General features: G+C 37.6%; 1 protein-coding gene across 1 annotated transcript in view; it reads right to left on the bottom strand.

Annotated features, from left to right (window-relative positions):
* Positions 1–3,834: 3,834 nt before the first annotated feature.
* Positions 3,835–26,371, bottom strand: part of CDC73 (cell division cycle 73) — a 101,001-nt gene continuing 78,464 nt past the window's right edge. Inside the window, exons 11-17 of the mRNA XM_014886699.2 lie at positions 22,327–22,384; positions 19,252–19,287; positions 18,757–18,844; positions 11,063–11,224; positions 9,266–9,366; positions 6,067–6,208; positions 3,835–5,247 (exon numbers count right to left, since the gene is read on the bottom strand). Coding sequence (XP_014742185.1) covers positions 5,211–5,247; positions 6,067–6,208; positions 9,266–9,366; positions 11,063–11,224; positions 18,757–18,844; positions 19,252–19,287; positions 22,327–22,384 — 624 coding nt within the window. The 3' untranslated portion in view covers positions 3,835–5,210. The remainder of the gene's footprint in view (positions 5,248–6,066; positions 6,209–9,265; positions 9,367–11,062; positions 11,225–18,756; positions 18,845–19,251; positions 19,288–22,326; positions 22,385–26,371) is intronic.

Consider the following 26,371-nt stretch of genomic DNA (forward strand, 5'->3'; position numbering starts at 1 on the left):
AGTATCAAATTTTTAGTTTTTCACTGCTCATAATTTCTTTTAATTTGATCTGTCTCACAAAATCAGTAACAAAACCAGCGTGGTGCTCCTCATACCCTTTGCCAGCTGTGAATAAAGGCTATCAGGTAATTAAATGTTTAGATTTCACTTGGGCTCAGGCTAAGAGACTCAGTGGAGCTCAGGATAATCATTCTGCACCTCAGACTAATCTGTAATAACAGGGAGAACTCTGCAGTTAAAGGTCCTTGAAGAATAATTAGCAACATATCAGTTTCTTTAAGGTATTTTTTACATCCTATTTCATCAATAAAATACATTCAGTGTTATGAAACTAAAGGTTTGGTCTTAACTGATAGGAACAAGAGAAACATGCTTTGTTTCTCATGCATTTAGAAATTAGAAATTGCAATTAGAAAGACATCCCACCTTTTAAAGTCTGCAAGATATTTTTCCTAGGAATTTTCAAAAGTTGGATTTGAGCTAATGCTGAACTATAACTCTGTAGAAAACATCATTAATATACTTCAGATCTTAAATAATACTAATAGGTCATGTGACAAGATGTTTCCAAAAATTTAAATTTAACAGTCTATTAAACACAAGTTTATGACATAGTTATAACACACAGTTATGTCACAACACAAGTTATGTCATAGTTTAAAGGTTTAGTCCCATGGAAAGTTTGTTTTCTCTGTCGTTCAATAGCTGTTCCCATAGGGTTCTTTTAAGATTTCATTTGAATTTCAACCTTCAAAACCACTATTAAAATTTGGGCCTACTGACACTATAAGGCCAGAACTTATAACCCACACACTCATAAAATCTACAAACTTTCAAGCAGCTGCAGCTGAAGATTTACCTCTGACAGTTTCCAGTGATACATGCAGGAACCTTGTGAAGCAAGTAAACAGTTTGTCTGCATTTGAAATATACTTAAAGAATTTACACATGGAAATAAAAACCAGACACTAAGTTATTTTTCTTACAGATTTCCTGTACCACCTCATATCTTTCATTTTTACATGTGAACTAGTATCTGCAATAAAGTTTGAAACATTTGAGATTGTTCTTCACATAAAATTCTTGTTTAAAGAAAAATTAGCACAGTAAAAGTCTGGATGCATGGCCTGCCACTGTGTACTACCCACCAACAGACTGTGCTGGATTAAATCTCATTCTCAAGCCTGCCCTCTGTGATAGCATCACCACTGAGAACGATCCAGAGAGAAGTCAATGACAGCTGAACAATCACAGAATGTGAAGAATCATTAGATGTTACCCACTAGATCCCAGTCCCAGTCAGATCCTATCTTCATCCTTGCTGATCCTGAGCTCCACTCCAACAGCTCCATCCTCACTGGTGTTTTCTGTCCCTGCCTCAGAACCCTGGTCTCCATGTAAACCCAAACCTAAGACAGGAAACTACACAGCTGTGATTGAAGTAAGCAACTGTTCAGCAAAGGAAGCAGAACTGCCATCTCTCAATAAAAATCCATTCACTTACAAATGAGCAACTCAAGACATTTGGAGATTCCAGTTTGTAGTACATTTTTTCACACATTAGCTGAACTGTAACCTACTTGGCCAGCAGTTTCTTCAGGCAGGGATTTTAATTTTTCATGAACACATTGCTCTAATAAAGTACTTGGCATTAGTTATGGTGTTTGAATTAAAATGCATTCATGACATTAAATTTTAAAACCACTAAGCCATTAATTTTGAGCAGCTTTTTTTTTTTCTGGTACAGTGTTTGCAAGAATTAGCAACTAAATGCATATTTCACCAGAAAAAGAATAAGAGCTGTACTAATAAAACTTACTTTTGCATGTCCCTGTAGAAAATGGCAATATTTTTTACATCAACTTCACAGCAAATGAAAGCCAAAAACAAATTTGCTTTTCCAAATTTGCTGTCAAATATAACATAATAGTTTAACTTATGATGAAGGGCAACTTAGCACACAATTCGCTATCTACATTTTCTTCGGAATTCAGATACAGCACAGCAGAACAGTTCCATAAATTGTCTAGTTCAAGCACTGACTTTAGTACCTATTTGTAAAACCATCTTCCTACAAAAATTTCCAGGTAATAGCTAAATAGCTGAGCCTACTCAGCTGAGGATGCTGATCTGCAATTTCTTCAGGTATGCAAGTCCCTGCAGTTGCCCTACTTTACCTTCTAAAAAAATTCCCCATTTGTTCTGCTTTGTTCAGACTAACATTCAAAAGCTCAAATAGTATAAATCACAGGTATTTAAGTTTTTAATATAAAATCATTACTTCAGGCACAACTACTGGCCCCACTAACCCTGTTACTAAAAGCAATAATCACCTGCTGACAGTATGTGAGCCCAACACCAGACTTCAAAGCAGTTCTCAACTTATCATGCTTCATCTCACTCGTACTTATAAAACAGTGCAGAGTTATGACACTGAAGGTGTCTGATAGGAACAGCCAATTTGATATGTGATTCTCATGCTCGTGTCATTCTACTGTTCAATAAACTGCAGTCAGGGAAGCAGCTCATCTACAGTTGTACATTTTAATTGAATACAATTTAGACACTTTATACACCTCTAAGTAGTGCGTCAAATTTGCTCAGCAATAAGAAAGCAGCTCAATAAAACAGATGTCTGCTCCTCCAGCTTCCCCACTTCATAGTATCAGTTTTCTTTATTACTCTACATTAACGTGTAGATAAATTAAGCATAAGTGTCTAAAATTCCAGCTGTGTTGCAAAATGCTGCTGTAAGGCTAAATTTTTAAGTCCAAGTAGTTTCGTAATCTATGTGCAGTTATTTATGAAGGCAGCAGGAATGCTATTCTGACAACCTAATTAAACTTCCAATAATGTCAGCAGGAATCTGATTGCAAAATGGCTCATTTTATAAACACTACTTTTATGACTGACAAAAATATGCACAATCAGGTGCCAGCTCCTTCACAAATATATATTGTATAACTTAGGTCACAAACTACTTGCCATAAAAACCAATACAGTTCACACAAAGATTTCATGGATGTTGCTCTTCTGCCCATTTCACATCCATGCAACTTCAGTAGTTTCAGAGGAGTTAACTGCAAATAAATACATAAATCTACATCTAAATCAAGCCATCTCCTGTATACAACACTGGATCTGGGATTATACTTGCATTGAAAACACAAGTGAAGTACATGACATGGAAAAGGCAACTGACCCTTGCCTATTGCAAACCCACTCTATGGTCTGCATATCACACTGCATGTGAAGCACACACTTCTCCAAAATTCACTTTTCAAATTGATTGCCTAGAAGCCTCTTTAAAACATTTGAAAGCAGCAATGAACTGTAAATTGAACCACTTGCTCATGATAGCAGCTGCTGTGTTGGAAGAAACCATTGCAGCTTTGCCCTGTACAGTACAGGTTAAAACCAAGTACTCAATGTTTCAGTCAGCTCTAGTATGACACAGACACATTTCTAATAAGCTTAAATACAAGGAAAACACATTAATGGGGTAGTGCCCAATTGCCCAAACAGGAGACATCCCAGTAGTTCTGAAGTGCCCACTCTTCCCAGTCACCACGCTGAATCCATTCCAAAATCCAGGGTCAGCTCCTTCTTATCTTGGGATTCACAGGGGGTTGTTTTGGTGGTTTGAGTTTTTACATTTCCATTAAGACCATTTGAAAATACAGTCTCAGTATAGCAAGGGTGGAAACATACAATTAAAAGTCAGGTGTCACAATCTTCATAAACTTAAGACATAGTTTTAAACATCTCTTATGGATATGTGATTTTGGGTTTTATTAAAAATGAAGTTAACATCAAATAAAAACCAAAACAGAATAGGTAGAACATTTTATTTTTGTCAAACCTTAAATGTAAAGTATATTAAAAAAACATGGAATTTCAAGAACAGGAATATAAACATGTATTTTCTATCCCAGAAAAAAAATCATGCAGGTGTTACAGTATTTGATCATTCTCTACATTCACTGGTATGCAACATCAACTTAATGTTATTCCATAGATAAAGAGATGCTGTAAATTGGTACAAATACCAGGATCCTCTGGCCTCACACTGTAGATGAAGCAAATCTGTTCTTTGGTAATTGGAGAAGGCTGATTTTCCATTCCAATGCAGGACTCTTAGGAGGCCTTATTAGCCACTCAGCTCAGAAAATTACAACTCCTGTAGACAGGCTACTTTTGTCACGAGAAAATAGTATTAGAGGTAAAAATGCAAAGAAGTTAAAATTATTCATTCCTTGTGGTGGCTGTTCCAGGAAAAAAACATTCCAATTCTCTCCTCCTCTATTCATCATTTAATCTAGGTAACATTTAGACTCATATGCAAAGGTATTTGCTAGATGGGAATGTACACATGCATACTTTCAGTTTAAAGAAAGAGACGTGTGTGGAGAACGGCAATTCAAAGTTATCATGACTTGAAGGTATGCCTATAATAAAGTTTAAAGATTTAGTAAACTGGGACATTACAAATCCAAAAAAAGTGTTATTAGATTTTTGATCTTCCCTTTTTCAACAAAGACTGACAGAATATACATATACAGGTTGACATTTTGATTTATCGAAAACGACTTCCACTTTGCTCAGTTTGCAAGTCCTATTGACTAAAATGTAATATCATTCACAACAAAATATTTTCAGTAAGTGAAACAGTAAGCAAAGAAACCCCAAACTAAGCTCAGAAGCTAAGTGGTTTAGAAAGCCTGGGAACATCTATGTGTGTGTCAGTGTGTCTATAACTTTTTTGTACACTATATCTATAGACACACCCACACATTTATTTACACACGCCCGTGCGCACACGCACACACACACACACACATGGGGAACCTGCCGTGGAGATCCAGCTAGTATCTACTCAGGAACAAAACACATCATTTAAAAATGTGGCTAATTTAACAAAACAGAGAAGAAACTGCTGCTATCAAAATATACAATTTGGATTGCAGACTAGAAGGCTAACAACATTAAAAAAATAGTTTTAAGCAAAACCCCTTTGCTTCTGAATAACAACAGGTATCAACCTGCCATAGCATGAATCATCCAAATAAGATTTTATAAAAATTTTAAACTGTGACCCTTCCTCATTTGTAAAGTTCTTGACATATATAGTGCGAGCTCTGGTCTCCAAACTGGAGCCCCTTCCATTTTTTTCAATACATACTTCAGGAAATAAATGGCAGGTGAAGGATTCAGAATCTCAAGTGAGATTTGTGCTTTACCATATACCTGAAAAAAAATTAACAGAAGACAGCATTACTACCCTTGTGGCACTTATAGGAGTTTCACTCACAGGAATAAAATGCACAGGCATTGTTAAAAGAGATTTCTTAGGGAATTACAAAGTTGCCAAGAGAGGCAATATGGATTTGTCCCACTAAATAACAGCCAGCTACAGCCTTGCCTCAAAGAAAACTCAGTTTTCCAAGGCACTGCATGACCTCTAACACTGAAAGACTGTCATAAGGACAACAAGTTCATTCTGGGAGTTCAGATATATTTTTCATCTGAGACTTTTAAACAGAAAGCCACAGAAAGTTTGATGATTGGAATTATTTTGACAATTCCCACAGGATTTTTTTTTTAAAGAATCATTCAAGCAGCTTGCTGTGAATCAACATGAAAAAATTAAACATTCATGAAATGCATGGGTTTCTCCCCTCCCTCAATATTTCTTCAACTGCTTCATGATAATAAAGTTTCTTCTCTACAATATGAACAAGGTATTGCAGTGAACTTCCCCTTCAGGAGGGTTCTGACCCAGAGAATCAGAGTCAGAAGGTGGGGAACCATGGGACTAATCAGTGATTAATGGTAACTACCCTTCCTTTAAATCTACATTTTGGGGATTATTACTTATAGTCTGTAAACATATACCGCTACATTTTATCAACTGTGTCATCAGGGAAAATCAAAACAAGCAGTATTTCCAAACTAAAACATTGTTCAGATATCTAAGTTGTAAACAATTCCCTGGTTGCCAGAACTTTGAATTCCCACCAGAACCATACAAGCATGAACATCAAGGACTTTCAGCAGGAAACCCACCTGTCCAAAGTTTCCCAGAAGCGTAGGAACACTGGTCTGTCCAAGTGTCTTTTGTGGTAGCTGAGCTCTAACACTGTTACATCCCATTTCTGTACATTGGGATCCAGGCGCACTTCATCGTATTTGAGATGAAAAGCTTTAACTACAGCAAACAGGAAAGCATTTGGTACAAACATGAAGACTTCAGCGTTTCTTTATTGGTCAAAGAAAATTCCCACCCCACTCTTCCTTTTTCAGAATGAAGCCTGAGAGTAAAATTAACAAGCCCATAATCCAAAGAAGTCAACGACTCACTAAAGGGCACAGTTAAATATAGAGGTCAATGGCTCTCAGGCTGTTCCAGGGTGAAGGGAAAGGGCAGCCCCTACTTTTAGATGCACAGATTCCAAGGGAACAGCAAAAACACACTGCCAATTCAAGTACATTCTCTTTGAGAAACGAAGAAGTTCTTTCTGAAAATCTCTGAACTGTCAAAGAATTAAAAACAATATTAAAAAAGGTATTTCTGAGACCTCTGAGTAGGAAATCTGGTTATCTCCTAAAAGAATCTGTAGAAGATTCTTTTATAGAATCTTTTGTAGAATGCCAGTGTAACCCCCAAATGCTGCATAAAGCCTTCTGAGCAATTTACTAACTGCCAATTTCCATTGATCTAGTACTCGGTTAAAAATGGTAAAATATTAATTCTTATTTTTCCCTTTCTTCTTGTTAATTAGTTACAGCCCAAGCATTTACACAGTGAGCAATAAAACCAACATATTTAAGCCTTGTAAAATTCTTATCTGGTAACCCAATCTGATGATTTTAGTAGTACTGGAAAAGTAAAACAAGCCATCAGTCTTGTGGAAACTAGTTATTTTTAATGCCACAGTTGTATCTTCTTCGGATACCACAGTCTTAATTTTGTCTTCCACAAAATCAGTTCTCTTTTCCAGATCCATTTGGGAACTTCCTAGAAGGCTGGTATGTGAAATTAGCATTTTTTGTTGACAAACTAAAGAAATGATCGTCTGACGTGTATCTCTGCCAGATAAATTTACAAGCTCTGTGATTAAGAATACATATACATTATCTCTGCTATACATTGTTGCATATATTCATGTAACTTCAGAAAAAACAAAAATATACCAGGGCCATGCATTTACAGAAAAATCTATCAACACCTGACAGTCTCCGAATTCAAATTAAATGTTATTAAGCACAAGAGGATCCACTTCTGAACCTGAAACAAATACTATTAAAGCTCTCTGATGTGCTCTGGGAGGAACACCTTTAAAATGGTAATCAAAATTAAGTATTTGTTCATAAAACTGACAGCATTCGAAACTTCATGGCAAACATTGACTTGTAAATGTGAAACTAGGCTGGTTTGGTAGGTGAATATATAACAGTCAGGAGGTCATGCATAAGGAAAACTAAGGAGCACAGTTTTAGAGGCTCAGCTAATGAAATGTTTTGTAACAAAGTAATTGATCAAATAAAACCAGTTTGGCAAGCTCTGGCCCAGTACTCATTTTATTGAGTTCTTCCTGGTGAGATACCTGCTTGTTTTTGAACAAGACAGTGACAAGCCTTGAATACATGGTAACCACGACAGATCCAGAGACACGGAAGGAAAAATGCAAACTGCAGATGAAACAATGAACAGCTGCAGATCCCAGTAACCACATTTGTGAAGACTACTGAGCACTATAAATATGGCAAAACAATAGCTTCAGATAAAAATAGATAAGTAAAACTTGAATGACACTGTACTCCCTTAATTTACCTGTTTTCATTTGAGGGGTGAGTAAAGTCATTAGGGAAATTTCTAGAAATACACTTTTATCAGGAAAATATTTTTAAAATACCATGCTTCGAATGAATGGAATGCATTTCTAAATTGAAGCTCCATTTCAATGTATGAATCAAGATCAGATATCCCTCTTTCACTTGAAAAACACAAGAATTTGTACACCTTCAGCCTGAACTGTGCAGGCTGTGATTGTGGTCTTCTGGCATGTGGAAACCAGGAATGCTAAAGCAAGTCATAACAATTCCTGTGGCCCTCCATACATGTATATATAAAAATGATAAAATTAATAGGAAACAGCATGCAACTGCTAGCTAGACCTTCGATATTTCACTGCATTTTTCTTGGCTTTGCTTTTTGCAATTGCCATTTTCTCAGTATCTTTATTTTAAAGTGCTATTTCCTTCTTTCATTAGTCTCTTTTGTTAAACTCTCTCCTGTGGCATGCTTTTACTTTCACAATGACTTTCAGGCTCTTTGTCTCTTTCCCTGCTCATTCTCAATCCTCCCTTTAAGTGACTCATTCTATTTTCTTGTTCACAGACCCATCCTTAGCTTTCTGTCCCACCCGAGTTCTCCTTCCAGATTCTAACAGGGGCACACACAAAACCTGATCAAACTCGTTTCCTCATCACACTGACTTCAAGATGACAGAACTGAACTAAGGTGGGTTTGGGTCTGCTGCCTTTTATCTGTTTGGGGGGGGGGTTGTGTGTGTGTACACGTAGGTGTTGGTTTGGCATTTCTTAAAACGATCTGAAACCACAGGACACCATCAAAACGTCTGTTTTCTAAGACAACTCCAAACTGAAGCAACAGGGAAGCAAAGCTGACAGATGGCTTAGATGTTATGGCCCACCTCTCTGTCAGATGGGTGACCTGTGCCAGAGAAGTGCCTCAAAGCACCACAGTTGTGGGGACTCAAAAAACCTGTTCAGACCTATACAATGTTAACATCTAGCTCACTTGAAACTTAAACTTTTTAAAACTCTGAAGTTTTTGTAAGACACCACACCATATTTTCAATGCTTTCTGAGTGACACGCTAGGTGATTAATCCTCTCTTCAAAATAGCACTGGAATGTGAAGACAGCCTGTAAACCTGTTATCTATGAATTGTTGGAATATGCATTGTCTGTTCATCCTTTTTTTAGAAGACTGGAAAGCAGATTTGTACACCAGCTATTTGTGACTCTTACAGCTGACAGCTCTAAGAAGATTTCCATGAGCTTCCACAGATCAGAGCAGAGCAAACCACAAAGGCCATGGGAACATTTGGCATTGTGAGGAGACCAAAGCCCCAAGTCTGCTGAGCCACTTGCGCCCAACAGCACTTTGGCAGCACTCTGTTATGAGCATCAACACCTTACAAGAAACCCCAAACCAAGGAACAAAATTAATTCCTTACTTTTTGCAAAGATATCAACAGGAGATCCATCGGGCAGGAGCCAAGGCCAGCCCTTGAACTGCCAGGCAGGCCCCTGGACAAACACGGCCACCACGCGGTCCCTGGAACACACAGAGGGATGGACATGGGCACGGCCTGGAACACTGCACTGACCTGCTGTCCTGCTCTTTTATAAAGCAGCATAGCACATTTAACAATCACACCTCCAGCACAATTGTTTTTCCTCTTGTAAAGGAAAAAAAGAAAAACCATTCCTGTGATCCCTCTGGGCTTTCAGCCCTGTCCCTTTGCAGAAGGCAGCTCAGTTTCTCAGGTTATAATTTTTAGAAGTCAGTGTTTATTTGTGGTCATCATTACAGTGCTTTTGAAAAGTGCTCCAACATTTTCAGAGATAGTCTGGAAATGGCACTTGAAACTGAGATGAGCAAATTTAAAAGCCTTTATTCTCAACACTGCTGACTTCTGGACTGAAAATTAGTGAGAAGCAACAGCTGCTAAATTTCTGCAAAGTGAAATTTCACCTTTTTTAAGAGTACACAACCATTACCTGTGGTCTAAAAAAAATTAATTTGTGATTAAGCTTTTGCATTAATAAAATTTTTGAAAAACTACCTTTAAGAATAAATTACCTCCCCACATATGGTCTATCTTTCTCTTTAACATCAACCAACCATGGTTCTTACCTACCACAATAAATAATTACCTCTCTAATCCCCCAAATTTAATTTATTATTAAATCCACTAAATCGAAATGAAAAGGAATAATCAAAGTGAAGTTTTGCGGACTGAGGGATTTTTTTGCAGGTTTTATAATGGATTCCTTGGGTAAAACCAAGATAAAAAAACCACACACCACTTCATGTCTTTGGTCAGAAGTACTTCAGAAAGTAGTTTAGATGGTTCTTGAAGGTTTGATCATTAAACATTTTAAGTACTATTTAACATTCAGAATTTTAAATGCACTGATTTCTGATTAGTTCAAGTTCTAAATACAGAGAATAACTGATTAGGAACAGAAACTTTTCAAAGTATTCCTCTCCATTAAAATCTAATTTGGAAATTACAAAACCACAAAATATGTGGTTAAATTCTCACTTGTGAGGAGGAAGTAAAAATGCCGCATAATGTACTTTATCACATAAAAAGATGTCAAACAACAATAAAAATGCTTCTCCAAAGTTTTTCTGTTGAAAGAGAGCTATTTTTTATAGCCTACAGACCAAATAATCCATTTCCAGCTTTTTCATAAAAGTAAAAACTATCTGCAATTCCCTTTCTCCAACTAGGGCTCTTCCTTCAGAAGTAAGATTCCAATAGTTCCAATACTGGAATCACAGTTCAGTCTTCACTGTCTGATGTATTTTCTTCCTTTAACTATTGAAAAAGTTGGCATGGCAGATGCTGATGGCCTGCAAACACATCTTCCCAACACACTCTCTCTCAGAAAGCAAATGGGAGAGGAGAGGTTTCATTGCAAATCATGGTTCAGTGACTTGCACGTTACACTACCACAAACCAGAACAATAATAAGAACATTTCTATTGGAATTTCAGGAACATTTCTGGCAAAACCAATAATATTAGCTGTGCTGCTCACACTTCTAAAGTGTTGCAAGTTTTGAAGATCTTCTAGATTTAGTTTCATGTTATTTTCAGTTGAAGATTCCTACACAGTTAATAAAATCCATCCTTATATCTGTATCTTCAATTTTTAGTAGATTTCAGAGCATTTTATTGTTCCCCTCCAAATTCTGCATTGTGCTGGGTAAGAAATCGTGTAAAGGAGCAATGTTCTTACCAGTCTTGTGGCATAAGTTTCAGAGGTTGGTCTACAACTCGGTAAGGGACAGTGACACTGACTGTGGTTCCCCCCGGCTGCATCTGGTCCTTCCTCCTCTGTATTAGAGTCTCATTCTCTCGTTGACAGCCCTGCTTCTTCTTCTCATCTGATGGTACAAACCTTAGGGAATAACAAACCCCTCAGTAGACAAGGGCAATTTACTTGATGGAATCAGCAGGAAAAGTAACAGCTTGATCAGAACTTGGCATTATTGACAGCAGTCACTGAAGCCACCTCATTCTCACGATGCCAAGTCTCCATCACTACTCATTCAGAACACCAAAAAATGTAAGAATAATATTTCAGAAGCTTTCATGATAAAAACAGTCACACTAAAAGGTCCTCTGTGCCTCAAAAATGTTCTTATACATTTGAGGCTTTAGACAATAACATTTGCAGAGGAGAAGCCAGACCACAATCTGCAAAGTGACCACAATTCTTCTTTTTAGTGACCAAAGGTAACCTGGGCATTAAAACAATTGCTTCCTGGGGCAAATTTTAAGAGCTCTTGGAGCCATTAGAATTATTACCAATTAGAATTCTCTCAAGAAAGCTTGGATTTTTGGTGAAAAATAGTTTTGAGTGAGATTTTTTTTTTTTGGTGATTTTTACATTATGAATGATTCATCTGGTTACTATGATGCATGACACTACAGTTGTTTGGGGTTTTTTTCTAAATAGATTCTGTGATGGAATAAATGCTTGTAAAATCCGGATAATGTGGCCCTCATGTCACATATAACTTCCATATGACAAAAATAAATGCTAAGATGTGACACAGCTTTCCTCCCTCTGATTAATTAGGGATCTTTAATCTTTCAACCCCCTCACCTTAAAAAACAAATGCAATTGCATTTCAAGGCCCTCTTCTTTATGGTGATAATAAAATACCCAGAACAGGTCTCAAAATTGGCATCATAAATGTGAGAGTAGCGTGGTCCTTTTTACTGATAAATCTCAGTGGATTTTGAGATAGATAAAAGAAAGTTTAACAGAGTCATGCCTTTCACAGAACTAGAAGTGTGTCACGGAAAGGGAAGTTGATGTGACCAGCAGCCCCTTCCAGGCCAGCAGAAGAACAGAGTTCAGGCCTGTGTTCTCCTAATATTCTATTCAGAACCACCCAGCTGCACTACAACCCTGTCTGCTGCTGACATTTCATTGCCAAAGTTTCCTGAAAAAAAAAAAATCTGTTTCTCTTAACTGCAGTAGTTAGCAGGAGGATTTGTGGTACATTTTAAAAGCACAGTACATAGCTGGTAACATTTCTCTTCATTATAGTGCACATGGTGCTTTTGAACAGTTTACTACATTTTAAAACCAAAAAATAAACATAAAAACCAAATTTGAATGTGATTTAACAGGCAGACTGCACTTCCTATTGCTAGATAGACAGGAAAATAGAATGCAAGATTGAATATGAAGAAAAGTTCATTATTCAGTCAACTTGAAAACAAGTTTTCACTACATAGCCAATGAGAAAATGGCATTTTGGGGAAAAAAACCAAACAAGCAAGCAAACATGTTTTAAGACATCAGGTGAAAATTGTCAATAAACCTCCAAGCAAAACTGTTTTACCTTCTCAATGTAAATTAACAGATAATGTCCCCTCACACTCCTCATGATTTAACAGTGTTTCAGAAACAGAAAGTCATAAGCCATTTCTGAAACGTGTGTCTAAATGCATTCAATTGATACAACTGCACTGGGAAATTTAAAAAAGCCCAACACCTGCAAATAACTATGAATGGTGCATTAAATCTGACCAGAACTGCAAATACAGAAAAAGCACCACAGGTGTTAAATGAGGAGCTATAAATTAAATTATGCTTGTCTGTCTAGTACATGTGAAACACCATCATTCTAAAGGAAATACAATAAAGCTGTACAGGACACTGGGAGAAAATAACACATTGGCCACCTAGCACATATTTTTTTTAGAAGTTAAGATAATAATTTCCCTAATAATTGAAGTAATTAGCAAACAGTTAATATTTACATACATTTTATCCATCACAATAGACTGACACATACTATTGCATGTTACACAGAGGCATTCAACTGTGTTCTGAATTGGAAAAAGGCACCCAATGGGACATCAGAATTGAAGTATTTCTCATCAGTTTGCTAATTTAACAACTCCAAAGTGAGGTGTACCTTTATCATGAACACTCCTAATGGCCTGCCCTGCCAATGTGTCACAGGCTTTGCTTTACCAATAATAACTGACAGGAAACTCTGTAACCTAAAATGAGGATTTGCTTGGTGGTCCTTCAGCTTTTAAGAAAACTATTAATGAGTCTCTCATCATCCATTAGAACTAAAGGAATCTGGGCTGAAAAGAATGAAGATAATTAAAAAAAAAATAATTAGAGAAACAAGCCCTCAAACACCTTTTATCTAACTGGCAGTGTTTATAGGAAAAGCCAGGGTCACCCTGGTGAGCAGCTTGAGAAGAATTTTGCTATTCTCTATCCCCTACATTAAACAAGAACAAACTCTTGGAGAATATGTAAATAAAAACCAAACAGCCCTACACACATTACAGTGATAATCAAGTATTCATCTGAACAGGGATCTAAAAGGTCACATTTTAAATTTAATTTGTAAATGTGAGGAAGCAAACACATTTTAAATGGAAACAGGAAAGCAAAGCAGCCCTGCCAAATGAGAGCAGAGGCAATATTGCTGTGCTACAGAGTAACAATTTCACCACCCTGAGCCCTCTCACATTCTCTACTTTAAATGTTTCTGCTTTTAGGAATTCATTTCAACACTAGTTTTTGGCACTTTCTGCACATTTCAGTCAGAAACTGTTACAGCCATTGATGCACCATTCACTTGGACCTCAGTTATGTCCCTTCTCGACAATGGCTTCATTTTTATCTCCTGGAAAAAAATCTGAATTTTTGAGTGCAATTCTCTAGGACACAACACAAAGATAACTTGTTAAGGAAAAACTATCAATGAGCACATTCAAATAGCACAGTAGAGAAGACAAGTATCACAAAGCAAGCATTGAAGCAAGTACTTACATACAGATAAACACACAGAGAACAAGAATAAAGGACAGCTTACAAAAAGTTTATGGACTACATGCCTACATTTCCAGGAACCATCAACTCAGTAAGCACAGTAAAAGTCACGTGCTCAAGAACTGAGAATCAATAGAAATTACTTTATGATTATAAATATATATGGCCTACGTCATCACTACCCAGACATAAAACACAAGCATAAGGAAACTGAGTATTAAACACCAAAAATCCCATCTTCTCTTGGAGATTATTTATAATATTACTGTATAATACTATAGCCAGTGGCTTAACTACACATTTGTACTTGACATCTTTTTATACACCAGAAATGGATTCTGAAACCTGAGTGTGGACGAGCTTACAGTTTCTTGCTGCTTCTCCAGATTAATATTCCCTATTAAAAAAAAATTTAAATCCATATCTACTTAGAATGCACTTTTATGCCCCTAGCAGGGGTAGGAAATTATTAGCCCTCACTGTTAATTGCCAAAGTCATTAGCCACGTGAAAAATGGTGCACTCTCACTTTGCAAAGGCAGCAGGTCCCTTCCTTAAGGTAACAGACAAGCAATTGAACACCATCAGATTGTGGGAGGTAACTGGTAAGACACCATCCACTGAACTGCCTGAACCACTCCTGCCTTGGCCCTAAACTCACATCCACTGGCAGCACAGCCTTTAAAACACTTTCACTGAGGTCACATCAGCACCTTCTGGTCCCCAGCTCAGGCACACTGAAAAATGCATGAAAGGAGAATAAGGCAACTTACCAGCAACTGAGATCATCACAATACACATTTGATTGTGTTTAGAACTGGAGACTTATTTTTACCACCCTCTCAGTATTTCTGTTAAATTACAGTATCAAAAGCTTTAGACACCTATTTTTGCAAGAGAACAAAGCTTTTTTACACTACATCATGTCTGAATCTATCCCAGATACTTCACTGGGTATCAAAGCTGGATAAATCTTCAGTGAGTTGCCTGGCCACACATGGTTAAATGTATCAAAGCAAGAGCATCATCATAATAAAAATACATAATCACCATTTAATCATTCTCATCTGCCTGATGGAATTGCTTTGCTTTGGCTCCATTTAAAGCAGAAGCCTTGCCTCTGAAAAGCCTGACCTTGAGTCACAATTTGACATAGTAATTGTGATATCCAGTGTTGCATTCAGATAGTGAGTAAGAATAAAATGTATTATATAAAATATTTTCAAGAAATGTCACAACATACCAGAATGTATAGCAGTTCTGATTTTAAATTAAATGTTATCTTTTTACTATTTTAGAAACCCTTCACTTCATGTTGTACTTGGCTCCTTAGAAAAGTAACCTTTCAAAAAAACTTAGCAAGAATATTTGCGTATAATCTAGCAGGTGAATTGTAGATATTACAATCACATATAGAAACGTCTCCCTTCAAAATCTAAGTTGCAACAAATATATTGAATAGAAAAATTAGGTATCTTAAAAATAAAATCTTAAACCAGTGCCATGCTTTGGATTTGTCATATGTAATTCCTTCTACAAATGATAGTTTCCTGCTTTCCATATTCTCTACCTTTAAAGAGAGCCCAACATAAGTGATAAAATAAGATGCTAAGCATCATACAAATGTCAGCCAAATTTGGCATGAAAAACTAATATACTACTATGAAAAGCTATGAAAGCTATGAAAAAGCTTAGTAAAAGCTATGAAAAGGCTTAGTAAAAATCTTAGTATAATTAATAGGTTTCTCTCAGTTCTTGGCAATTCAATTTAAGCCCTACCACAGAACTGAATGAAGAATCTCCTGTTTATTTTACAACTACCAACCTAAAATATCTGGCAATTATACCACAAATAATTTTTTTCATATCCAAAGTGACAATGCATTGCATCCCAGTTCCTTTAAAAAAAAAAAAAAAATCAATCCAGGATTGTAGACAAAAAGTATCCTAAAAGACAGATTCCCAGCTATGACTGCAAGTTTTGAACTCTATTTTTGATCTTTATTTTCAACTGATTTTTTTTTCTTATTTTAAGAAACATTTAAATGGACAGAATCACAAAAGTTGATTTATGAAACCCAAATTCTCTTTATGATCACACACTTCACAGACTGTGTTGCCTCAGGGATATCCATATCCCAACTACCATGGGGGCATCATCCTCCCAGTCTTCTCCTACATTTCTTCACAGTCTCCCCTACAATGGCTCTTACCCTTCCAGCTCCAAAAATCTCTCCTCCTTCTGCTGAATCACCAATCCCCTCTGATGGCAAATACAAGCAGCTGACTATCTCTAGAAATACAAGAAATGCAAATCTACCTGCATCTTCCTCAGCAAGGGTAAGGGAGGCAAGATTAATTTAGGTGTGTCTTTTCTACCTGGACAATATTTCTTTATCCCAAAATTCGTGGCAATGAAAGGAGTCTCTGAAATCTCTGCTCTTCTGTCAAATTTAGCTGCAAGTGGGGAATGAGTTAAAGAAGGTGCTGACTTAGAGGCAGAAATTAGCTAAGTCTTCTTTCCTTGGAAAACCATCACATATCTATCAATCATACTCTACATCAAGGCTAGTTCTACACTCTGCATACCTTAAGAGTAAAAACAAACCCTGAAGCCATTCCTGAACAAAGTACTTCCATCAATCTGAATGCAAACAAATACAGGCCAGGTGGCATATTTTCCAGAAGAGTGCTAGACTTGTCACAGCTAAATTAATATCTTACTCTTCTGAATTCTGTTATTGCACTTCTGATTCATTACTATATCTTGCTGTTCCCCTTTCTCTTTCATGTAGGCTAACTGTACAGTGTCAGCCTTTGAACCCCCAAACTTCCTTTCAGTTTGTTCTGGATCGTGTCCATTGCACTCTAAATACGAGCATCCTCTTGGGATGGCCTTGGCAAGCTGACTGCAACTCTGTCCCAGTGGAGCTGAGAACAGCAGAAAACTCTGACTCCTGCCACAGATGTACTTAGACACGACAGACCGATTGTCCTGGGTTTGCCTTAATTGAATTTTTGGTGAGGAGGAAAAAGGGTCAGCCACAGAAGTGACTTTCCCTAAGACAAACATGACAGCTTCCTCCATAGCTGACAGAACCAATAGCCAGCTGGCTCTGAGAACTGATACATTGCTAAGGCAATTAGAGAGGCCGGACACACCTCTGTAAATCATATTTAAGAATGAAAGAACCACAGAAAGCTCATTTCTTCCTGCTTTCTACAGAAGAGAGCAGCTCGCCCCTCCCCGCACGGCTGCCGGGCTGGGGGAACCTCTGTGCCCGGCACGGCCCCGCCGCGATTCCTGCAGCTGGAAAACCATGCCAGAGTCACAGCCACGCCGGGGAGCAGAGCCCAGAGCACTGCCCTGCCCTGCCCTGCCCGGGGGACACCACGGGACAGCGAGAAGCACCGAGAGCCATTCCCCCTGCAGGGCCCGCGCCAGATCAACCCTTCCAGCGCTGGAAAATTCCCTTTGAGAGGAATAAATCTGTGCACGCCAATCTTCTCCCAAATCTGAGAAAAGGAAAGGTGAAGGCACGTGAAGAAAACACCACGGTCAGTGAAGAAGGGGCCGAATCCCAGAAGAAAGGAGAGGAGATGCTCCAGCTTTGGAGCTGAAAACCTTTTGCAAGCCAAGGTGAAAATATAATACACCAGACTACTTCCCTGTAATTCATAAAGCGTAGGGGGGGATGCAGCATTCATCTGCAGCTCAGAAGAGAATACAGATGTTGAAAGAAGCTGTGATCTCACTTGAACAGAGAGAACCATTACTTTAAGGGATAGAAGAAGAGAACTTTTGTTTCTAGAGACAGAAGAGAACCTTTGCTTCTTTACTAGAACAGTTCATCCTTAAAAAATTGCACCCCTTAAGCCAGTGATCCACGGAGGCAATTGTAAGAAGACTGCCAAAATGTGGGAGGGACTTCACTATTGCAGATTTCTGTTTCCAAAATTTTACCTGATATTTACTGATAGGCAAGTTTAAAACCCATGGTGTGTTGGACAAGCAGAAAGATTAATACACCCATATTGAATTAAATCTTAGAATCAGATGTGTGATGCAATAAACAAGTTTTAGCAACTCACTGAAATATCCCTGGATGCATTTGCATCAATACTTAATGACAATATGTGAAATTGAGAAAAAATTCTTTATTTGCACCACCAGCTGGGATGCTAGGCTGATAGAGCCTGATCCAGCTCGTCTGGTCACCTTCTCCTTTACAATAACTGTGGTCCTTTCCCAAAATCTTTTCTGAGCTCCATGAGCTCCCTTGGTCAGCTTTTCTCAGCCTTCTTCTGTGGGAAGGGTTCACTTGCATGTGGCTGCACAGATGTCACATCAAAGAAAAACACTGCACACATTCCAACAGCTACTGCAAGACTTTCCCAAATCTGCCCACAGGTCATGAGTGAGCCAAAACTCTGAATTAGGTTTTTGCTTTTTTCTTACTAGTAAAGAGAAATTAATTTCTTTTATACTCTGGTCTGTAAAACTACCTTGTCTCAAGAGAGTAAATGAACCCTCTTGCTTAATTACTAATTAGGTGCTAGTATAAGTTCGTATCTGAAAACAAATTGTTATACAGTATGTTCTAATCAGCTACTTACTTCAGATCTTGCAGAAGGTCCTTTGCATTAAGCATTGTTATTAAAGAGGTCGTGGCTGCTGGAATAATGATTATGGGAGTTCGAGATCCTGTAGAGATAATAAAGTTAGACTTGCCTGGAGGGGTTTTTTTTGTTGTGTTTTGGTTGTTGTTTCCTACTCTCCCCCCTTTTTTCATTAAAGGAACTGTATATAACAAAACTCTTGTTTAAGAGGTCCCAGTCATGAAAAAATAGTCAAGGAAAATAGTAGTAAAGCTTTTCTAAAGTCAAGGTTTTTATTCACCAAAAAAAGATCCCTATCTCATGACTCTCTCCACATGTGTGGGATCCATATTTACCAAAATTGAATGTTATTACTCTATACAGAATACATGCTATATATTCCACTGCTTGCTTATATTGTTGCTTGTACTATCAGGAAAAAAAATTAAAAAAGGAAAAGTGGGCACAATTCACACAAAAATGAAAAGGGTCGTGTAACTAAAATTTACTCACCTTTTTTCTGGTTTGGAGGTGGTCTTGCCTGAGAAACTGAGAAAAAAACAAACAAAAAATACAGCAGAATGACTAGGACATAAATCCAAATGTCATTACAAGGCATCTGTTTAATTGCAGGAGTGAATAGGGGAGAGTCACACTACAGCTATTAGATCATTTTTACAGATGTAAGATACAAAGATGAAGAAGGGATTTATAATTTGGGTTTGAGTATTCAGAAAACAAACAGCTTTTGACCATCTGAAGCAGATCTTAGGAAAGTTGAATCAATCTCTCCCAGTTTTACTGAAGCTACTCATCCTCCCTCCAGCTTCCACAAAAGCCAGGACATGACACCATGGACAAAAATTCCCAGCAATCTTGAAAAAAGCTGCTTGTAGGTCTTCAGTAGTGCTGAACCAACAGGAAAACCTTCACAACAAACTGATCTCTACACCTCACCTTTTCATTAGTAGTTATTACTCCACATGACATCCATGGGATTTAGCTATCCTGAACATATATAGAACTTTCAACAATGAAAACCTGAATTTCAGGCTTAGTCAGGTTAATTTTGGATTGCAGCTTGAGTACATGAGGTCTTCAGGAGCCAGAAACAGTCAAGCTTGACATTCAAGGGGAAAACCACCCAAGCAACAAAAAAAATTTTAAAAAAGATAAAAAGAAAAACAAAACAACCCACCCCCAAACAAAATTACCCTCAACCACCAAAGAAACCCACAAAACCACTGTTGGACTGGTAGAAACCAAAGAACTGCCCCCCACCTCTCCAGTAAAATGTTTCCCCTTCAGACTTCCAAGTTGTGACCACCTCACTAAGGGAGACATTGCATTCTAAGAGTGGAAAAGCATCTTTCTTTCTTCACTTTGGTGCTATTAATGACCTACCTGGTTTCCCCAAATAAACATTTTAGAGTTCAGTTTTCAGGAGCCCTAACTTCAGGAGAGAAGTGTAGCACTTGATAATCATCATCATCCATGTTTATCATAATTCAGAAAATGGTGAGTAGTAGAGAGATTGATGCAGACAAACTCCAGTCTCAACTGCTACTATGCATGACAAATTTCATTAATTGACTTCCAATTGCTTAGCACCAACTTGCTCATGTTTATTTATGACCAACTGTTTCACAAACTTCCTAGAACAGTGTAAATATTCACAGCACATACTTGCCATTGTTGAAATATTGAGACCATATCCTTAATTATCTTTTCCTGACACTGTCAAATGCACAGATATAATTGGCAACACTATATTGAACTACATGAACTTTACTGACTCAGTGTTTTTTTCGGTTTTTTTTTAATCCAGGTATCTCTTTAAAGTAAAAATGTTCTTGAAATTATTGGCAGAGCCAGCTGTCTTAAGGCAAAAAACAAAAGGAGGGGGAGGGAGAATAATCATCTGTAAGATATTTAATAGTTGTACAAAGACAGGTTAGGAGGAAAGTTAGTAATGCAAAATGGTGCCAAAAAATATAATTTAAGATTGCATCTCAAGTATTTTTTTCAAATCACTACTGTACAACAGTAGTTAGCCCAATTTAAATAATGCTTCCTACTGTGCAAAGCAGCATCCTCCTGGAAACAGCAGGTTTTAGTTGCTTTGACTGCTAAGAATAGAACAGCTGAATTCTTAAAATATCCAAATATCAAAACACAAAAATATCCTAGAATGGGCAGAAAGAGAAACCTCTTCTGACTACACCTGTCTTCTTTATTCTCTCTTGAATTTCCAATATAGATGCAAGATAATGGATGAGGCTGGCCTTAGAGCAGAGCAGTATCAGTATCACCTATATAATGTTTTGTATATAATGTACAAATCCCACACTGCTGGCAGGAAATGCCCAGGAAGTCACAGCCAGCAGCAGGGACTGTGACAACTCAGTCACATTTCCGTTCTTGCCACTTCTACCCTTTTCATACTGCTGTCTGTCAACTCCATCTGCATTAGGATGCTTAACAGGGCTAGTGAGATAAGTATGACAGGCAGCATGACCTTTCCAGTTCCAAAATAACCAAACAGAAGAATCTGTGCACAACAGTATTTAGGCATGCTGAGAACATTCAATATTAGAATGGGTTTGGGGTGAAGAAGCAGCTTTACAATATTAAATCTTAGCATTAAATCCTGCAAACAAATCTCAAGGAATTAGCAAGGTGCACACTGAAAGCATTTAGAGTCTCAACAAGGATATACAGTATTCCAGCAGTACTTCTTGAAAAAGTATATTCATTTTAACTGGTAGCTTTGTTTCCAAGCCCCCCAGAAGTCCCTAGGGCCTTCATAACATCATCTGGTCCTGAAATAGCATCTTTCACTTGAGACCTTCTTCCACCAAACCACTAAACTCTCAGAGTATGTAAACCAGGGGCAAATCTGCATATCATTTTGCAAACACTGTCCCTCTGATGTACTGGTCTTAGATGCTTCTAAAAACTCATCCTAAGGGTTTCTTATTTAAACAAATTACGTTTATCATCCCATCACTGCATCAAAACTCAAGATTCAATCTGACAGACAAATGGACTTGGTAGCCAAAATCTATTAAATGGAAATTAAAAACCCAGTTGAGGATTTTGGCCCCATTACAAATACCTTATGTGCTTAAGAACTGTGAAGAAGCAATGATAGCACATTCAGAGAACTACTTATTTCTGATATATTAATCCTAGAAGTAAAAATATCTCTTTTTGACATTAGCTATTCTGTGTAAGTTGTTTATCCTTGGAGTATTAACCAGCTGTTGTTACATATTTGAGTGGGAATTTTGTCAAATTTGAATTGGTGACATACCAAGCCCACAACCAAGAAGTTCTTGACTTTTTCATTTCACCAATGCACCCTTTCAGTGGGCTAATTGGGCAACACACTGAAGAGAATGACCCCAAGTCCCATGGTATAACATTAAACAAAAGGCTATGGGTTTTTTCCAATATATGCACACATAAAGACCAAAAAGAAATGACCTGTACTTCATTCTTGAGCTAACTAAAGCTTTAAATAGAATTTCTTAGAAACTCATGCATAGGTGGGACAGAAGCACATGTGACAGTGGGCCATCTTACCTGGTCGTGGCACAGGCTGTGCTGCCGGGGTTTGTGTTTTTCGAGCAGATGCACCTTCCTTTGAAAAGACAGAAGAGGCAACATTATTATTAACATTATCAGCTCATCTTCGTGTCAGGTACACAAGCTTTTCAAATGAACACAGAGGTACAGAAAGCATCATGATAATGAGAGCAGTTTCCACTAAAGAGATGGAAGAAAACAGAGACAATATTCCAAACTCTTTATAGATCTTGGTTTAGGTTTAGGGAAGACAGACAACCTCAAACTTTTACAGTCTTACATTCTAACCAATCAGAAACTTATTTTAATATACATTCAAAGAAACCTTTCCTATTTATAGTATTGTTTCATTTTACCTACTACTACTTTCACCAAGGGTTAGTAATGTAAATATAAGCAGTTGGATGTAGAAATTTCCAAACAAGATCCATTTATGCTTTGGATGGAAAACCAGGACCAAAAAGCTGCAATGCATTCCTGACTTGAGGAGTTTTAGTGCCAAGAAATAGCACTCTCATGATAATTAGTTCTGCTCATGCCTTATCCAATTACCTTAATGTAACACACAAAAGACCTGCACTACTGTTTATTCTTGTTAACTCCCCAGAGTCAACACAGCATCAGAGAAAACAGTGAGGTCACATGTCTGCTTCCAAAGCAACACAGTTCCTGCAAGAACAAATTCTGCTCTCAGCTACTGCTGTGAAACCTCACTGAACATAACACAGCATCAACATGCTAAATAGCTGCAGTATATTCCAGCCACTTCTATTTGCAGAGCTGACAGGAAAAAAATCTTTTTAACGTGAAACCATGGATTTTATCTACAAATTACTTAAACACTATGTGAGGTATCCTACAAGCATGAGAAACTGAGAAAGGTCAGAGATCCCACCAGAGAAAAACCTGTTGGACAGGACTCCAATACAGCATTATCAGACTTCTATATCCATGCATAAGTAACAGCATGTTTTGTAATGCAAAATAAAAGAAAGCTAGTGAGAGGGCTCACTTCATTATTTAAATAACACTTAGAGGAACTGCTTTTAAGTTTCCATCATGAAAATTAGAACTCTTTATCTCATGATCTCTCAAGTACAAACAGGAGCTCCCACACAAGCCCATAGAAAACACAAATTTACTCAAAGCCTCTCTTCCTTGAGCATTAGTGAAGACACCCATGATGAGCTACAATAAACTGGAGCTGACATTTGGTGCAGTGAGCAGCTTTTGTAACTTTTACAGGCAGCAACCTCCCATTAATCTTTAGTATAAGGATTTAACCCTGCACTGCAAGTAATGGGTCTATCACAAATTTTGCTGTACTTTTTTCTGATTATTAAAATACCAACATTTATGTAGGGCAGTTGAGTCAGTACCTGTTATTTTAAGACTTACTTTTATAGCAGCAGAGGAAAGGTATTTTTGCCAATGTCCTTTCACAATAATTACTCAGAAAATTATAAAACTGAAAATACTACCACACTCTAGAGGAAGAGCAGCAGGAAAGGCTGACTACCTTTGAGACAAGCCTTGCAACTGAGAAACATCTTTCTTTTTACTTCCACTTTCCAAGACAGCAAAAATAAAACGTTTTGCATCTCTTTCTGTAGAGATACCATGTTCTGTGTCAAAAGAATGATTCTGTGATGTTCATTACTCATTTTGAGGAAACCAAGAATTCCCCCATAACACTTTCTTAAATTCACAGTAGCTGATGAAATGTAAAGAAAATTATCAAGCTAAAGAAACATCAACTCCTGCAATGCCAAGTTTCAAGTTTCTAAATCCAGTTGAGATGCATAACCATTACTGTGTGCTGTCCCACACCTTCATTCCTCCTTCCACCCCTATGGAATCAGCAGTGCAGCCTTGCTGCCTCCTCTGCCACTCATCCACTGCTTCCCATGTCTCAAACACATCCTGCAGTGAAGGGAGGCAACCAGGAGCTGCTGCAGAGAAACTTGTGAAGAATTATAACCGAATAAGAACCAAAGCCAAACCAGTGGCTTGAGGCTAATGAAGTATCTGGCAAATTATCTGTTTGGGAGTTCTTCACACACTCCTCTGAACTGCCTGCTCTACAGTGCAATGGGAATTTATTAGTGATTGATGGGAAACAGTGCCTAAACAGGAGCCTAAAACAAAAAAGGAAGGCTTTGATAACACGGCAACTGAAAGAAACAAAATACATCCCCCCCCAAACCAACAACAAAGTACAGGGGAAAAAAAAAAAATCTCACAAAAATATCTGATTAACAGTAGGAAATAAATTAATTTAAATTAATAAGTACCACTTCCATGCCTATGACAATTCTATTTGTAAGACCAAATCCTGCAAATCAATAAACTATGGAGGTCACAGCTTTTAGCTGTATAAATTGATAACCTTAGACTATGATAATCTCAGGAATGAACCTCCCTCAGCTCACAGCTCCTGATACTGAGGTATCCTCAAAGCTCAGCTGTCACCTGATTGAAGGTGTACCATCAATCCTCTGGAGCTGATTTACAACTCTTCTCTTTTTACAATTTTCAGTAATCTAACCATTACCTCCTATTCCGTAAAAGCTGAAGCCCATGCAGCAAAAGAAACTCTGATAAATATTTCAGCCCCACATTTCTCAGAAGATTTGTACAGAAAAATGTATACTGCTAAGGTGAGGAAAAGGACAGAAGTACAGAGCTGTGATGGTTGACAAGACCTGCAAGCCGAGAGGAAAACCTGTTGTCAATATGGAAGTCATTATCAGGATAATTTGTTAGTATTCTCCTTTGTCCTGCAAAGTTTGGATTTTAAATTAATGTTTTTGCAAAGCATTCAGATAGAGACACAAGCTTTTCCTATGACAACACTCTGATTTAAGACAAGCTTTGTTCTTAAGGCAGGTATAACCACAGGGTTATATCCATGCCAGGATTTCTCCCAGTGAAACAGAGTTTTCATGTGACAGAGCAACCTCTGCAGCTGCTTCACCAACCACACAAAGCAGGTGCTGCTGCTGATTTGTGGCCTCTCAGCTACTCAGAGGCAACTCCTTGTTTGCATGTTCTCACTCCCTGCACAGGCCAGGCTTATTTCTCACTGAGCACACAGGAAGGGATTTCAAATCTTCTCATGTGAAATTTTTAATCTAAAAGATACTCTTAAGTAACCAGCATGCTGCAAATTCGAACTCCAGCTAAGGGAGCTTTTGTTCATGCAGCTGTACCCTAAGCATCACAAGCAGCAGAAATCACTGTTTAGCTATTTAAAGAACATTCATTTCCTCAAAATTTCTGAATACTTAGACAATTTTGCTCGAAAATGACATACCTAATTCTCATGCATAAGCTGTTTGACACTTTTAAGGAGTATATTATGAATATTCATAAGTTGAAACTAATTTAGTAACAAAACCATGTAATTTGAAAAATACAAATCTTCTTTAAGACAACCACTTAACGTTGTTTTTTAATCAAAAACATATTACTTGGTTTACTTCTGCTAATTTTCCATAGAAGGTTATATATATATATATATATATATATATGTAGTTTACTTATGATTTACATTTTAACCATTCAGAAGGGACAACCTGACACAGGATGTAATCAGCTCCATGCTTTCCTGAGCCTCACTGCCTCATCTCCCTATAGTGCTGGATCTGCTTCTCTGTGGGACTCATTTTAGAGCTTGTGTTCCCTGTCATTTTAGACATTTCAAATATCTCTGCTCAACAGTGGGTTTGTGTTTAGTGTATTCCTTCTGCTATTTGGCACTGTCAGACCTAAACACCTCAAAAATACTGAGTTCACAAACCAATGCATGAGTGGCAAACAGGCTCAGTACATGTGGTTAGCACAGCTATGGTTGCATTTAAGTTTCTTATGAGTGGGTCTTGGGACTTTGTTTGTTTTCTTTTAGACACCTTTTAAAACCTTTTGAAACATTTTTGACCTATCTAAAAATAACAACTTTTTAAAACAGCAATAATGTGTATTAATTAACAAAAAAGACCCATTACCAATATTTACCTGACAAATTCATCAGGACCCAACT

The sequence above is a fragment of the Sturnus vulgaris genome, chromosome 9 (assembly GCF_052056855.1).
Source record: "Sturnus vulgaris isolate bStuVul1 chromosome 9, bStuVul1.hap1, whole genome shotgun sequence".
NCBI lineage: Eukaryota > Metazoa > Chordata > Aves > Passeriformes > Sturnidae > Sturnus > Sturnus vulgaris.